Source organism: Podarcis cretensis (assembly GCF_951804945.1).
Source record: "Podarcis cretensis genome assembly, chromosome: 16".
Taxonomy (NCBI): Eukaryota; Metazoa; Chordata; class Lepidosauria; order Squamata; family Lacertidae; genus Podarcis; species Podarcis cretensis.
In genome coordinates, this window is record NC_137186.1 from 30,210,493 (window position 1) to 30,225,577 (window position 15,085).

At 45.1% G+C, this 15,085-nt stretch overlaps 1 protein-coding gene and 1 long non-coding RNA gene across 2 annotated transcripts in view; one reads left to right on the forward strand and one right to left on the reverse strand.

The window, feature by feature from the left end:
- Window positions 1-15,085, forward strand: part of PI4KA (phosphatidylinositol 4-kinase alpha) — a 101,253-nt gene that overhangs the window by 55,121 nt on the left and 31,047 nt on the right. The window contains exons 23-35 of the mRNA XM_079956285.1: window positions 298-380; window positions 1,534-1,604; window positions 3,365-3,489; window positions 3,645-3,726; window positions 4,555-4,638; window positions 6,737-6,826; window positions 7,094-7,213; window positions 8,626-8,718; window positions 9,831-9,987; window positions 10,603-10,730; window positions 11,701-11,859; window positions 13,318-13,469; window positions 14,737-14,844. Of these exons, the coding sequence (XP_079812411.1) occupies window positions 298-380; window positions 1,534-1,604; window positions 3,365-3,489; window positions 3,645-3,726; window positions 4,555-4,638; window positions 6,737-6,826; window positions 7,094-7,213; window positions 8,626-8,718; window positions 9,831-9,987; window positions 10,603-10,730; window positions 11,701-11,859; window positions 13,318-13,469; window positions 14,737-14,844 (1,452 nt within the window). The remainder of the gene's footprint in view (window positions 1-297; window positions 381-1,533; window positions 1,605-3,364; window positions 3,490-3,644; window positions 3,727-4,554; window positions 4,639-6,736; window positions 6,827-7,093; window positions 7,214-8,625; window positions 8,719-9,830; window positions 9,988-10,602; window positions 10,731-11,700; window positions 11,860-13,317; window positions 13,470-14,736; window positions 14,845-15,085) is intronic.
- LOC307205166 overlaps window positions 1-15,085 on the reverse strand; it is a 246,053-nt gene that overhangs the window by 18,925 nt on the left and 212,043 nt on the right. The window lies entirely within an intron of this gene.

Here is a 15,085-nt window from a genome sequence, read left to right on the forward strand (position 1 = left end):
TATAATTAATTAAAGAAAAACATTAAGCTGCGCAATAAGCATGACATGAAATTTGACCCTAAGCTGGTGGCTATTGTCACATCTTATGCCAGTGGATGACATGATGAGTGCAAAATGGAAGGCAACTCCTGCAAGAGTTTTAGCTTTTAGCAGTTACATTTTAAAACAAGGTTTCTTTCAGTTAGAATTCCACACCATGTAAGGAAAAGACAGCTGTTTTCTGTGAATGGGCACTTTAAAAAGCCTCCTTCACCTGTATTTCTATGTCAAACGCATTTCTCATATTCTCTCTCCTAGGGTATTGCGTTCAACAGACCCAGATCGCTTCCAAGTGATGTTTTGTTATTTTGAGGATAAAGCTATTCAAAAAGACAAATCGGGTGAGACTGTATATAGATTGTGTTTTACCTAAGGTAGACAGATTCGTGTCTGGCTGTAACAGAATTAAACAAACTTTTACCAGCTTTCATTTCATATAAAGTTAAAGGGACCCCTGACCATTAGGTCCAGTCGTGGCCGACTCTGGGGTTGGGGCGCTCATCTTGCTTTATCGGCCGAGGGAGCCGGCGTACAGCTTCCGGGTCATGTTGCCAGCATGACTAAGCCGCTTCTGGCGAACCAGAGCAGCGCACGGAAACGCCGTTTACCTTCCCGCCAGAGTGGTACCTATTTATCTACTTGCACTTTGACGTGCTTTCGAACTGCTAGGTTGGCAGGAGCAGGGACCGAGCAATGGGAGCTCACCCCATTGCGGGGATTCGAACTTCCGACCTTCTGATCGGCAAGTCCTAGGCTCTGTGGTTTAACCCACAGCGCCACCTGCGTCCCTCATTTCATATAATGTAGCATAATTATTGGGTTACCTTTTTGGTGGCTTCCTTCCCACAAGGGGGTAGGTGGATAATTTTTGTCAGGACTCTGGTAGGGAAAGAGAGGTTTAAGCCCATCCCCACACGGACAAAAATTGTGCAGCTTCCCTTATGGTGGCTAGTTAAATAAATAAAAAATAACATGCACATCTTGTGTGTTTGTTTATGATACTTGTTTGCATCCTGCCTCTTCAGGATACAAATCTATCCAAAGCAACTTCAAATATTTCAAACTGCACCAGTAAAATCATAATGAACAACATCATGACAAATCATCAAGATCCTTCCCCCTGGGCAGTGTGCAGTAGACAGGCTTGTGGGGAGAAGAGATTGTCCAGCTGTAACAGAAACAGGCCCCCAGTGTTGTCTTCACCTGCCTGCTTGTCTCTGGAATCTTTAGCATCAGTCAGTTTGGTGGGAAATGGTTTTCATGCAATTAAAGTCACCTTTAATGGAGACTTGAAGAATTTAAAGGACTGGTGGAGGTTAGGCAGTAGTCATTCATTAAGTCCGGTGGAAATGATTTTTAGGATGGAGGCGTGAGTGATGCAAAACCTCCCCCTTTAGGTCTACTGAGAAGGAAATCTGTCCCAGAGTTTCAAGGAGAAAATGGGTAAAAAATAAGCATAGCCAACATTTCTTTTCTTTTGCTTCCTCCTTTCAGGTATGATGCAGTGTGTCATAGCCGTAGCAGATAAGGTGTTTGAAGCCTTCCTCTGCATGATGGCTGACAAAGTAAGTTAACCAGGGCAATGACAAAACGCCTCTTTAGGTCAACCCAAATCTAGAGTGCTTTTGCATACGTAGTGCAGAACAGGGTTGGGGAACCTTCAATGTTGCTGGAGTACAGTTATTGTCATCTCTCACCGTGGCCTCTGCCAACTGAGGCTGATGGGAGGTGAAGTCTGACAACATCTGGACAGACACCAGTTCCCCATCCTTGACTTGGGGCTGTATCCAATTTCTCTGCCCGCTACGAAAGGACCCTTGTGCTAATGGATGGGTGAGTTTCAGCTGTGCACAACAGAGGAACCCCAATGCAACAGTGGTGCTGGCAGAAACTCCTTGTGCAACAGATCTCACAGTCTATCATGAAACAAAGCTACTATGCTAATGTGATCCCTTGCACAACGTTTCACTGGCACAAAACGTTTCACCGGCATAACAAGTCTACCTCAAATTGACTTTAATAAGCGCTACATTGGATACAACCCTGATGCACTTTCACATTAAATCCTTAGGCTAGCACAGGGGTCTGCAACCCGCGGCTCCGGAGCCGCATGTGGCTCTTTTACACCTTTGCCGCAGCTCCGGGGCGGATACTAGCGAGGGGAGGAGGCGCATTGTGCGCCCTGACACTCCCCACTGTGGCGGGCGCTGTATTGGCTGTGACGTCGCATGGGGGCGGTGCGTGCGTTAGTCACGCACCGTCCCGACGTCACCTGCCCGCCCGCCCACTACATTGTAAGGGGCATGTACGCTGGTCACTGCATTGAAAGGGGGCATGTACGCTGGTCACTGTTTTGAAGGGGAGTGAAGAACACACACACACAAAAAAAGGTAACTTGTTAATTTAACGTTTATTTCTATGAGGAGGAGTAATTCTGAGGGGTCAAACAAAGAAATAATAAAAAAGTGACAAAAAAGTTATTTTTATAATGACGAGTTTTGCGGCTCCCAGTTTTTTTTTCTTCGGAAATGGGTCCAAGTGGCTCTTTTTGTCTTAAAGGTTGCAGACCCCTGGGCTAGCAGATTGGCTCCTCTGCTGTTGCTCTGACACATTGAAAAACTGTTGCAGAGAAACGGCAGGTGGAACTTCCTTTAGCCCTTACTTGAAACCCGTCCTAAAAACCTTCAGAATGGGTTTCTCCCTGCATTTAGAGCAGTGTGGATCCAGGAATAGAGGAGAACAATTTGAGGGTCAGTTCAGATTCAACACAGAACTGTGGCTTGGGTGGAACAACAAACCATAGTTTGCTGCTAGCCTGGAAGTTAGGCAGAGAATTGTAGCGTGGAGAGGAAGAAGGAGGAGGGAGCATATGAGCATGAGGGTCATTCACATGACACTAACCCATGAAATCGTTAGCTAATAACATGGAACTGAAAAACAGTGTGGTTCTGTTGGAGAGAGATCTATCGATCGCATGAATTCAGGGCTCATTCTTCTTACATTGCAAAGCAATAGCAAATGCTCTAGGTGACGGCAGAACCTTTCTGAGGAGCAAACTTGGCAATGGTTTTTATTGAGTACTGATCAAAATAGGACATTAGGGTTGAGCAAGCTGGCTGCTGTCTTGTTGTTACTCTCTACCCCACTCATTAATGGTGCTAGATAAGAGATAAATCCGAATGCAAAGCTAAGTCCTATTTTCCTATAATGGTCTTGGGCATTTTTATCCAGATATTAGTGTACATAGTATTGCAAACTTAAGCAGTGATTTAGCAATTGTTTTAAAGGAACAACAAAAAGCCTCATGTTCCTCCTACATGTTTAGGCTAAAACGAAAGAAAATGAAGAAGAGCTGGAAAGACACGCTCAGTTTTTGCTGGTGAATTTCAATCATATTCATAAGAGGATCAGACGGGTCGCCGATAAGTACTTATCTGGCCTTGTAGACAAGTGAGTGTATTTTTAAATATGCTGTCCTTATTTTGATGTTCATGCAACAGCAACTCTCCCTTGGTTTTTGTAATTTCTTCCCTTCATTCCCACCCTCTGCTTTGTGTAACAACTAGACTGATGTAGACTTTTGTACATGTCTTTTTTGTTTCAAGGTTCCCTCACTTACTTTGGAGTGGAACAGTGCTGAAGACCATGTTAGATATCCTCCAGACCCTCTCCCTATCATTGAGTGCAGTAAGTATTTTCATATTAACATCATCATTATTATTATTATTATTATTATTATTATTATTATTATATTGTGAAACTCTTTTGTAGAGTTCTTGCACTGCATATGTTGTTCTGCCCACATTTGCTTCTCAGAAAGTTGAGCAGAAGCGATTGCATCCCTTGGGCTGAAACATGGTTCCTTATCCTTGAAATAACTGGCCAGCCCCTCTTCGTTTCCTCCAGAATATTCTATTCCACTTCTCCCTTGGTTTTCTGTTCCATCCCGCAAAAGACGCTCGTCATTGTCCAGTAACTGAGGATGCTCAGCCTTTGTTGGGTTGTTGAGAACTCCTAGGGCTTTCTTCCTGAAAACCTTTTGAATTTCTGCAGACGTTGGGTTCTCCCATGCATGCTGATACTTCCCTCTGGAGTAAATCTGGCACAAATCCAGAGTGGAGTCCCTAAGATGTTTGGGTGGCACCTTGTACACTTCCTTCCGGCAACTCCTGCAGCCAAGCTGGTGCCAAATGTATTGCTCTGCTTTCCTCTGGACCCTACCAGCGAGGTGTGGGTCTTGTCTTCTGGGCTGCCCGGGATCTCCATACACACTGCCCAGGCTTGCGCCTCGGGGAAGTCACTTCAATGCTGCTAACACAGCTAAAACAACATGGGAGGCAGTAGTTACAAATTACCCTCTCTGCAGCCACAGCAGGCAATGTGATTCTGAAGCAGTTTGACTCTTCCCCTGGAGGCGCACTCCATTGTCTTTTGAGACAGACGGATGTCAACACACAGCATTTCTAAGACAGTGATCTGATTCTTGTTAAAGGGTTGTTTTTTTTTCCTTTTCAGGACATTCACAAGGACCAACCCTACTATGACATTCCAGACGCCCCGTATAGAATTACTGTTCCCGATACATACGAAGCTAGAGAGGTAAGACACGCCAGGATGCAGAAAGATGAATACTGTGACCTTTTCTAGATTTGCATCTTCTTGCTCCTGCACGTGGTTAATGCTTGAAGGCGACTAATTACTTATGTCTGGCCTCATATATTTTTTTGGAACATTTCTGTTTCCTTGCACTGCAGCAGTACTGAACTGCAAAGGCCTTTCTGTGAAAGAGTAGCATTTTGTCTGCCTTTGCCAGGCTGGAATAGATGGGCTTACCTAGTTGCATATGGGTGGAGGAGCAAGAGCCCATCTTCCTCCCCGCTTGCCCAGTGTGCCCACCCCATTTCCTTTGTCCTAGATGTCCACATGTGGGGATTGCTACATAGGAAGCTCCCTTATACTGAATCAGGCTGGTTTGGTCCTTTTAGCTTAATGTTGTCTTCGCTGCCTGTGGCAATCACACAGGGTCCCTGGATGTTTGACAGTCTATTGATCCCTGTGCCACCACTGTGATTACCTCTTCGCTGCCACCAACCCGTTTCCCTCGGGTACACACGGAGTCCAGACAGTTGTTAACATTAACAAAGGCTCCCTTAGCCTTATGAGGAACGGCTAAGGGAGCTGGGCATCTTTAGCCTGGAGAAGAGGAGGTTAAGGGGTGATATGATTGTTGTTGTTTAGTCGTTTAGTCGTGTCCGACTCTTCGTGACCCCATGGACCAGAGAACGCCAGGCACTCCTGTTCTCCACTGCCTGGAGAAGAGGAGGTTAAGGGGTGATATGATAGCCATGTTCAAATATATAAAAGGATGTCACATAGAGAAGGGAGAAAAGTTGCTTTCTGCTGCTCCAGAGAAGCGGACACGGAGCAATGGATCCAAACTACAAGAAAGAGGATTCCACCTAAACATTAGGAAGAACTTCCTGACAGTAAGAGCTGTTCGACAGTGGAATTTGCTGCCAAGGAGTGTGGTGGAGTCTCCTTCTTTGGAGGTCTTTAAGCAGAGGCTTGACAACCATATGTCAGGAGTGCTCTGATGGTGTTTCCTGCTTGGCAGGGGGTTGGACTCGATGGCCCTTGTGGTCTCTTCCAACTCTATGATTCTATGATTCTAAATAATCAAGTTTATTTTTATAAGCAACTTCAACTTCCTAACATTTCAAACTGATTATCCCAACTATCTATCTGACTCCACCTAACAGTTCCTCTCACTCTCTCACCACACAACTTGACCAACCCACAGATGTATCCTCCCTCTTCCTTCTCCAACTCCCAACTCTCAACTGACTTCCACACCCTCCGAGACTCTAACTCTAACTCCTCCTATCAGTTTCTCTCTGGCCAATCACATCACACTCATTTAACCCTTTCCTTATGACCCACCTAGGAGGCAAACGCCACACTGCCTGACAGTGGCTCTCTGGGGAGGCTGGGGGATGAACCTTGGACCTTCTGCATGCCAAGCAGAGGTTCTTCCACCAAGCTAATATTGGTGAAAGGCAAATAAGAAATCTAATTAAGAAAGAAAAGAAACCAAATTCTGCTCAGGTTTGTTTGAAATTAACGGACCTAAGTTAGCCGTGTCTATTAATTTTAGAGGTTCTACTCTCTTGAGTTGGACCAGCCACCCAAATAATACTAAATACATTTATCAAATATTAATAATGTGGGGGGGATTGATCAATGTTCTAGATAAAGCGCAGGAATCGAATGCACAATTTGAAACCATGCCAGAGCCTGCTTAGCTTTTCAAATGTGCTAGCAGTTTTACTGCCACATGTTGGATATTTTGCATGTGCACCTGACCCAGCTTAATATTTGCTTTATAGTCGTACCTTGGAAGTCGAATGGAATCCGTTCTGGAATTCCATTCGACTTCCAAAACGTTCGGAAACCAAAGCGCGGCTTCTGATTGGCTGCTGGAAGCTCCTGCAACCAATCGGAAGCCACAGAAGCTGGATGTTGGGCTTCCAAAAATAGTTTGCAAACCTGAACATTAACTTCCGGATTTGCGGCGTTCGGGAGCCAAAATGTTTGAGAACTAAGCTGTTCGAAAACCAAGGTACGAATGTATTTTGCTTTTATTATTCAGCACAACAATTCATTTTACCAGCTGACTGTTTTGTGTCCCTTTTTTTAGAGTATAGTAAAGGATTTTGCCGCACGGTGTGGAATGATCCTCCAAGAAGCCATGAAATGGGCTCCTTCAGTCACCAAATCTCACTTACAGGTAACTTCTGTGAGTTGTAGCTAAATATTGCGTGTGTGTGTGTGTATTTAAAGATGGAGGTATACTATCTTTAAAGGCACTAACAAGGCACTCCCTCTCTTCTCCCACAGAAAGGAATGCCATTTTCGGTATATTGTATTAGACATGGTTTTAAAGTAGTCAGTATCAAACTTTATTTCGGCCATTGACCAGCATAAGATAAAACATACGGACCTTGTTTTAAATTTTCTGCTTGCACTCAGACTATTCTCTCTGCTCTTCTTTCAGGAATATTTAAACAAGCATCAGAACTGGGTCTCTGGCCTGTCCCAGCACACAGGGCTAGCTATGGCCACGGAGAGCATCCTCCACTTCGCAGGCTACAATAGGCAGAACACAACTCTGGGGGTGAGTGAGGACAATCGCCTCTTTGGTTAACTGGCCAGAGTTTCCTGTGTTTTTTTTCTTGGTTTTGCGACTATTTTATACAAGTGGAGCCCAGTGCTCTTTGGGGAGTTAACCGTTTTCATTGAGGAGGGGTACACTCTTAATTCACGTAACACTTTCAAGTTTTCCAGTGCCATATAACTCAGTTGCATCGCAGTGCCTGAGCTTGCTTTTTTCCTACTGCCTCCTGCTCCCTTTCCCCCTTTTGTGTCCTGTTTCTTAGATTGGAAGCCTGCAGTCAACTGGGGTCAGTAAGCCGCTGCAGGAGTCTTTTCCCAGCTAAAGAGTGGGATTAAAACACCAAGAACACCACCACCTAATTCAGTTAGCAGATTCACTGCCACAAGACGTGGTGATGGGTACGGGCTTAGTTAATTTTAAAGGCAAGGGGGCTGGACAAATCCATGGAGGTCTGTGAGTGACTATTATAAATGCACTGTCTGTGTAGAACCTCCATGTTCAGGCATAGTATACCACTGAATACCATTTGCTGGACAGGAGCAGAAGGGGGGCGGGCTGTGTGTGTGCGCACACGCACACACACACGTATTTTCCGCTCTATAGGACGCACTTTTCCCCCTCCAGAAATTAAGGGGAAATGTGTGTGCGTCCTGTGGAGCGAATGCAGGCTCCTTGGCTTCAGCGATAGCAACGTGAAGCCCCCGAAGCGCAGAGGGAGCGCTCCCTCCGCGTTCCGGAGGTTTCGCGTTGCTTTCGCTGAAGCCTGGAGAGCGAGAGGGGTCGGCGTGCACCAACCCTTCTCGCTCTCCAGGCTTCAAGGATAGCCGCCTGAAGCCTTCGGAGCGCAGCACGAGTTCCCACTGTGCTCCGCAGTCTTCGGGTTCCTTTTGCTGAAGCCAGGAGAGCAAGAGTCTCCTGGCTTCAGCAGAGAGGGAGAGCTGCGGAGCGCCCATTGAGCCAAGCAGGAGGGGAAATGGAAGGGGCTCCGCTTCTCCTGCCGCTTCGCTGATGGGGCGCTGAGCAGAGAGGGGGAGAATTTTTTTTTCTTGTTCTCCCCCTCTAAAACAAGATGCGTCCTATGGACCAGTGCGTCCTATAGAGCGAAAAATTCGGTATATCACTTGCATCAGGGGTCAGCAAACTTTTTCAGCAGGGGTCCAGTCCACTGTCCCTCAGACCTTGTGGGGGGGGCAGACTATATTTTTTTGGGGGGGGAATGAATGAATTCCTACAAATAACCCAGAGAAGCATTTTAAATAAAAGGACACATTCTACTCATGTAAAAACACACTGATTCCTGGACCGTCCGTGGGCTGAATTTAGAAGGCGATTGGGCTGGATCCGGCCCCTGGGCCTTAGTTTGCCTATCCATGACTTACATAGTAATCATATCTTTTTTTTTTTTTTTGTAGGCAACCCAGTTAACTGAAAGGCCTGCCTGTGTAAAGAAAGACTATTCCAACTTCATGGCTTCACTTAACTTACGAAATCGCTATGCTGGAGAAGTAAGTACAGCAGTCTAAGCCCTGTGGCATTAAAACAGGGGTCATTATTTGTTTCCCTCTTGCTTTCCTTCTCTTCACTAAAGTGCGTGAAATTTGCTCATTTACAGTAAAGTGTTTATTGTGGTATGAAACATTATTTTGAATGCTATACATTTTAGTATCTAAAAACATTTTATGTAGAAGTGAAAACAAACCGAGTAACATTTGTTGCATCCATCATATTCTTCCTGAGTTGCTAGTACTTTTAAAAGCTTTTGGTTGACCAGGGATACTTTCGTGGATCATTACGTGCAAACACGATGTTTAAACTTGGCCATTCAAAAGGGATGCATGAGAATATTCAGGAATGTTTTATTTTAATAATTTTTACCCAGCTCTTCTTTACCTGAAAAAACTCTCAAAAGTGGTTTGTAGAATAAGATTGATTAAAACATCATGAAATAAAGACAACTCACAAAATGCAGAATCCACATTTTCCAAAGGCTATGATAGTAATCTTGCCATGCTTTGACAGGGCTGAAAAGCTCTTCATAGCCGTAGAGTACCATATTTTTCGCTCTATAAGATGCACCAGACCACAAGACGCACCTAGTTTTTGGAGGAGGAAAACAAGAAAAAAAAAATTCTGAATCCCAGAAGCCAGAACAGCAAGAGGGATCGCTGCGCAGCGAAAGCAGCAATCCCTCTTGCTGTTCTGGCTTCTGGGATAGCTGCGCAGCCTGCATTCGCTCCATAAGACGCACACACATTTCCCCTTACTTTTTAGGAGGGAAAAAGTGAGTCTTATAGAGCAAAAAATACGGTAATTGACCACAAAGATAAACAAAGTGCAAGTAGATAAATAGGTACCACTCCGGCGGGAAGGTAAACGGTGTTTCCGTGTGCTGCTCTGGTTTGCCAGAAGCGGCTTAGTCATGCTGGCCACATGACCCGGAAGCTGTATGCCGGCTCCCTCAGCCAATAAGGCGAGATGAGCGCCGCAACCCCAGAGTCGGCCACAACTGGACCTAATGGTCAGGGGTCCCTTTACCTTTAATTGACTACAAAGATAAACACTAGACATTTAAAGGTTTTTGCAAGCCCTGTTAACTGATTGGAAATTCTCTTAACAGGTTGCTGGGATGATTAATTACTGTCACGCCACAGGCCGCACCTCAGATCTTAGTAAACTAATGATAAAGCAGCTCAACGAGGCCCTGGAACCAGGCCAGCCTGAACACTACACTCAAGTCATGTTTAAGATGACAGCCATGTTGATAAGTAGCAGAGGTAAGGACAACAGTTCGATTTTCCTTGCTCTGCCATGTGTACGTGCATATATACATGTTTTAGAGAGAGAAGCCACAGAAAAGGATGCTGAAAGAGGAATTTCAAACTGGTTCTTTTATTTCTCAATTAAAGAGAATTCTGTCTACTGGTTGATGGGCAAATAATTATTCAGCTTTGTACAGCTGTAAGGATGGATGATTGATTGATTGATTGATTGATTGATTGAGTGATTGATTTGTTTACCATAAGGTCCCAGGGCACATTACAGCTATTTATTTAAATATTTGTAGACCACACTTTTCGGGGGGGGGGGGGAATGCATACAACACACAAAATTGCAACAGCATCACTAAAAGCATCAGTGCCTACCCTTAGATCGTAGGGTTGCAGGATTAAACAGCTACAGATGCTTATAGTTGAATAATATGCTTGTGTGATAAATGCAAAATGTTGCTTATTTGTTTTGTAACTTATGCACCACTCCTTTCATTTCTTCCCTGGAGTCCTATTAATTTAAGTGGGTCTATATTAAGTATGACTAAGTCTGGACCCAACCCATTTAAAATACTCATAAAAAAAAAAGTATATTTCTACGTATAAATGTTTCCATTTCAGACACTGACCCTCAGCTCTTGCATCACCTGTGTTGGGGCCCGCTGCGAATGTTCAGCGAGCACGGCATGGAAACGGCCATCGCTTGTTGGGAATGGCTGCTCGCTGCCAAGAATGGAATAGAAGTGCCGGTAAGGAAAACAAAATCACTCGCAGCACAATCTGAGATGCGTTTACGCGGAAGTTAATGTGTTCAAGGGTCCCTAGTGACTGTCCCTAGTAACTCTCTTTATGGTTGCAGTCTTAAGAGTCATTCTCCAGAAGGAAAAATTTGACACTAAGAATAGACGCGTGTTTAAAATCACCTGTGCTAGAAATTATTTCTTCTCTGTCTGTTGAGTGGAAGAGGATCTCCAGGGCTGGTTCCCCCCTTCCTCTTGTTCTGTAGGTTAGGTTTATGAAATAACTTGGAAGTATCTTGCTAGAAGGATGTCCCTTTCTGCTTCCAGACCTGCTGGTTTCTCTTCGCTGATTTCGCAAGACTGGAATAATCCTCCCCCACCTTCCAGTGCAAGTAGATAAATAGGTACCACTGTAGCGGGAACGTAAACTGCGTTTCCATGGGCTCTGGTTTCCGTCATGGTGTCCCATTGCGCCACATGACCCGGAAAACTGCTGGCCACATGACCCGGAAAACTGTCTGTGGACAAACGCCGGCTCCCTCAGCCTGAAAGCAAGATGACTGTGGCAACCCCATAGTCGCCTTTGACTGGACTTAACTGTCCAGGGTCCTTTTTTACATGTAACTACTGTGCTTGGCATATCACTTCCACACATTGGGTAGTGGTAGTTTGTAAAGATTGTGCCATGAGATGTAGAAATGCAGTCAGTTTTTCTAGCAAGAGTGGATAACTTGGACCAATTTTCTTTGAAAGTGGCCTTATATTGCTTTTGGAATACATGTGTGTTTAAAGGAAATATTCTAAAAATATCCCATGAACTAGGTGTACACATGCATGCATTTCTGTGTACTAACTGGCATACAGAACCAAAAAATGTGTCTCAAAGTTCACTGTATACCCCACCACTTAGAATAGAATTCAGACCAGAAGGCAGGAAATGAAGCAAACATTTGTATTCCTCTTCCCTCCTGCCTCCCAGTTCATGCGAGAAATGTCAGGGGCCTGGCAAATGACCGTGGAGCAGAAGTTTGGCCTGTTCTCTGCCGAGCGGAAAGAAGCAGATCCCTTAGCTGCTTCGGAAGAGAGCCAGCCCATACCATGTCCACCGGAGGTCACGCCGCATTACATCTGGATAGAAGTAAGTGCTCCTCTCCTGCAGTTGCTGGATCCTTACAGCAGAGATGGAGCAATGTCCTGTGCTGGTGGATTAGGGCTCACGGGAGAGTCGGGAGGGTACAGATCCAGCAAGCGATCTGGAATGGAAGGAGAGGGCATCCTGGGTTTTGTCAGGGCTAGGATGCCTGACAAGGGAGGCTAGTGGCAGATCTTTCAGGAGCCTGGACAGAGCCCTTGGATCAGACAGTTTGCACTGGTAAGAGCTTCCAATACCCTTTCAAGGCTTCTTTGTCTGGCAGCCTTTGGGTACAACACCTAGCATTGAGGGGTTAATGCTGATCACATGGCCTGGGTTGGCAGGACCCTAAAGAGTCACTGAGGGATGTGGGTGGTGCTGTGGGTTAAATCACAGAGTCTAGGACTTGCTACTCAGAAGGTTGGTGGTTCATATCCCTGCGACGGGGTGAGCTCCCGTTGCTCGGTCCCTGCTCCTGCCAACCTAGCAGTTTGAAAGCACGTCAAAGTGCAAGTAGATAAATAGGTACCACTCTGGTGGGAAGGTAAACGGCGTTTCCGTGCGCTGCTCTGGTTCGCCAGAAGCGGCTGAGTCATGCTGGCCACATGACCCTGCAGCTGTACGCTGGCTCCCTTGGCCAATAAAGCGAGATGAGCGCCGCAACCCCAGAGTCGGCCACGACTGGACCTAATGGTCAGGGGTCCCTTTACCTTTTAAAGAGTCACTGACAGTGGATACTAGATGGAAAAAATACATTCTATCAAGGCAGCTTCGTGTTTTCCTTGCATTGCATCATTAAAGGACATTAATTTGATATCTACAAATCTAAGCAGTGATTCTTTAAGTAGCATACTCTTCCGATTTAATGCTAGACAGCAAAAGTTGTTCCGTTTTCCACTTGGCAATGCAAGGCCATCAGGTTGGGCTATGACACCACCTGGTTTTGGGAAGTAGACAGCTCCCAGGACCACTGTCGAACAGCTCTTGCTGTCAGAAAGTTCTTCCTGGTGTTTATATGTCACCTTATCACGAAACGTCAGGGCAGTGTACAGCAACATTAAAAAAACAAAAAACAAAGCCACTAAAATGACTATCTACTCAGAAAAAATTAAGCAGATTGCTTGGGCTTGTTGACATAAAGTCTTCAAGAGACTCCTGAAAATCGAAAGCTTGCTGAATCTCTCTGCTGGAACGGTGTTCTGCAGCATGGTGGCAGTAAATGCCTAATTTGTAGTTGAGGCTGTTCCAGTCTCTGTAACACAGGTAACAATTAAGATGGCTCCTTCGTATGATTTTGGGTGGTCGGGCTGGGATATGAGGGCTTTCATGTTCTCCCCGTTTGAGATCCTTTAAAGTGTAAGCATGTCTTGTGGGCAGTGAGTTCTGTAAATTTAAAAGCGAGCTTGCTGTCCGTGTTTTAATTCTGTTGAGAGAGACATATAAGCATTTCTCTTGTTGACACAGTTCCTTGTGCAGAGGTTTGAAATCGCAAAGTACTGTAGCTCTGACCAGGTGGAAATCTTCTCCAGTCTGCTCCAGCGATCCCTTTCTCTGAACATTGGGGGATCAAAAGGCAGTATGAATCGGCATGTGGCAGCGATTGGGCCACGTTTCAAGTAAGTAAACACCTTTTTTTTTTTTGGGTAAAGAAAGAAAGAAATAGGAAAATGCAACATGGGAAAGACTTTGAAACTTGGGTATATCCTAACCTAGTCCTGACCAGTCTAGCCTCTGGCTCCGTTACAAGGGCCCTCCAGATATTGTGGACCATCCATCATTCCTGACTGTTGGCCACACTGACTGGGATCAGCAGGACTTGGTGTCCTCAACATCTGGAGACATCATGTTACTTAACCTTGCTCTGTTGCACCCAACTGTGCAAAAGAAAATGAGCCTAGGACAGATCTCTAATTGGGAGATGGATAAAAAGGTGTTCACTGGCTCTCTCTTAACAAATTAGCCAAATCCATTGATATGGAGCCGTCTTGAAGATGATGGTTCAGCCTAACTCATTGTTTGCACCTCTATTCACATGACCAAAAACAAAACCAAACCTATTTCCCGTGTTCTTTGCCACACCTGTAGCGTGAATCATGAATGGAATCCAGGTCAGAGCTATGAAACTTATATGGGCGTGATTTTTCAGATAAGAATAGGTTTGATTGTCAATTACATTTATGGGACAATGTAATCAGGACACAATCTAGGGTAGGTTAGAGTGGGAATGTAGGATTAGCAGTTCTGCGGTTTCCATGTTCCACTTGTCTAAATTATAGATTTTGGAAGCAGTGACTCAGGGAGAGTTAATCCCCCTTTCATCTCTTCTGAGCTGTTCTGCCTTTGCACCACCGAAATCTGGAGCTGACCAGCTTTCCTTCAGCACTGGATTTTGACTGCTCTCAATAGAACACCATGCTGCTGAAGAGTACAGCCGGATCACATTGCAGGGGACGTGCCTTCATTTTTATTTTCATTTTTAAAAAGAAAGAGCTTGCGCTTGCAGCCTTGGTGCAAGAAAACAGGGGTAGGGAATCCATGTGGCCTTCCAGATGTGTTTGGACTCCAGCTCCCCCCAGCCCCAGGTGTGATGGGGAGTTGTAGTCTGGCAACACCTGGAGGGCCAAAGGTTTCCCACCTTCAATCAGGCATCCTCCATAAAATGTGGCAAGCACTGTGTGCATTTGCCCCCATTCAGAACATGTGTAGTAACAGGCTCCTGAGCCCCAGTCAGTAATATATGCTTCTGCATCACCCTGCACAGGATGATGATGATGATGATGATGATTATTTAAGTGAAATCAGAAACCTATTAGCATGTGTAGGGAAGAGTATTCACATGCCTTTTCATGTATTTATGTATTCATTGCTTTTGGGATTATTTAGGGTGCTGACTCTGGGATTGTCCCTGCTTCACGCTGACGTGGTCCCAAATGCAACGATTCGCAATGTCTTGAGAGAGAAGATATATTCAACTGCTTTTGATTATTTCAGGTATTGCTGCGTTTTTGCTCCTTACTTAACCTGTGAGAAAGGTAAAGTGGGCAATTCAAGCGCCCCCCCCCCTTATTTCCTCCCCTGTCCCAACATACCAGCGCAGCAATAAGATACTGCAACTCTGTATGTTTTAGGTAGCTGCCCTGAAAGTGGAAAAGAGCTAAGAGTTAAGAAAGGGTGACAGCTTTGAACTGTGCTCCTAATAGCCTGGTTATGTGAATGAGTCTTGGGCTTACCT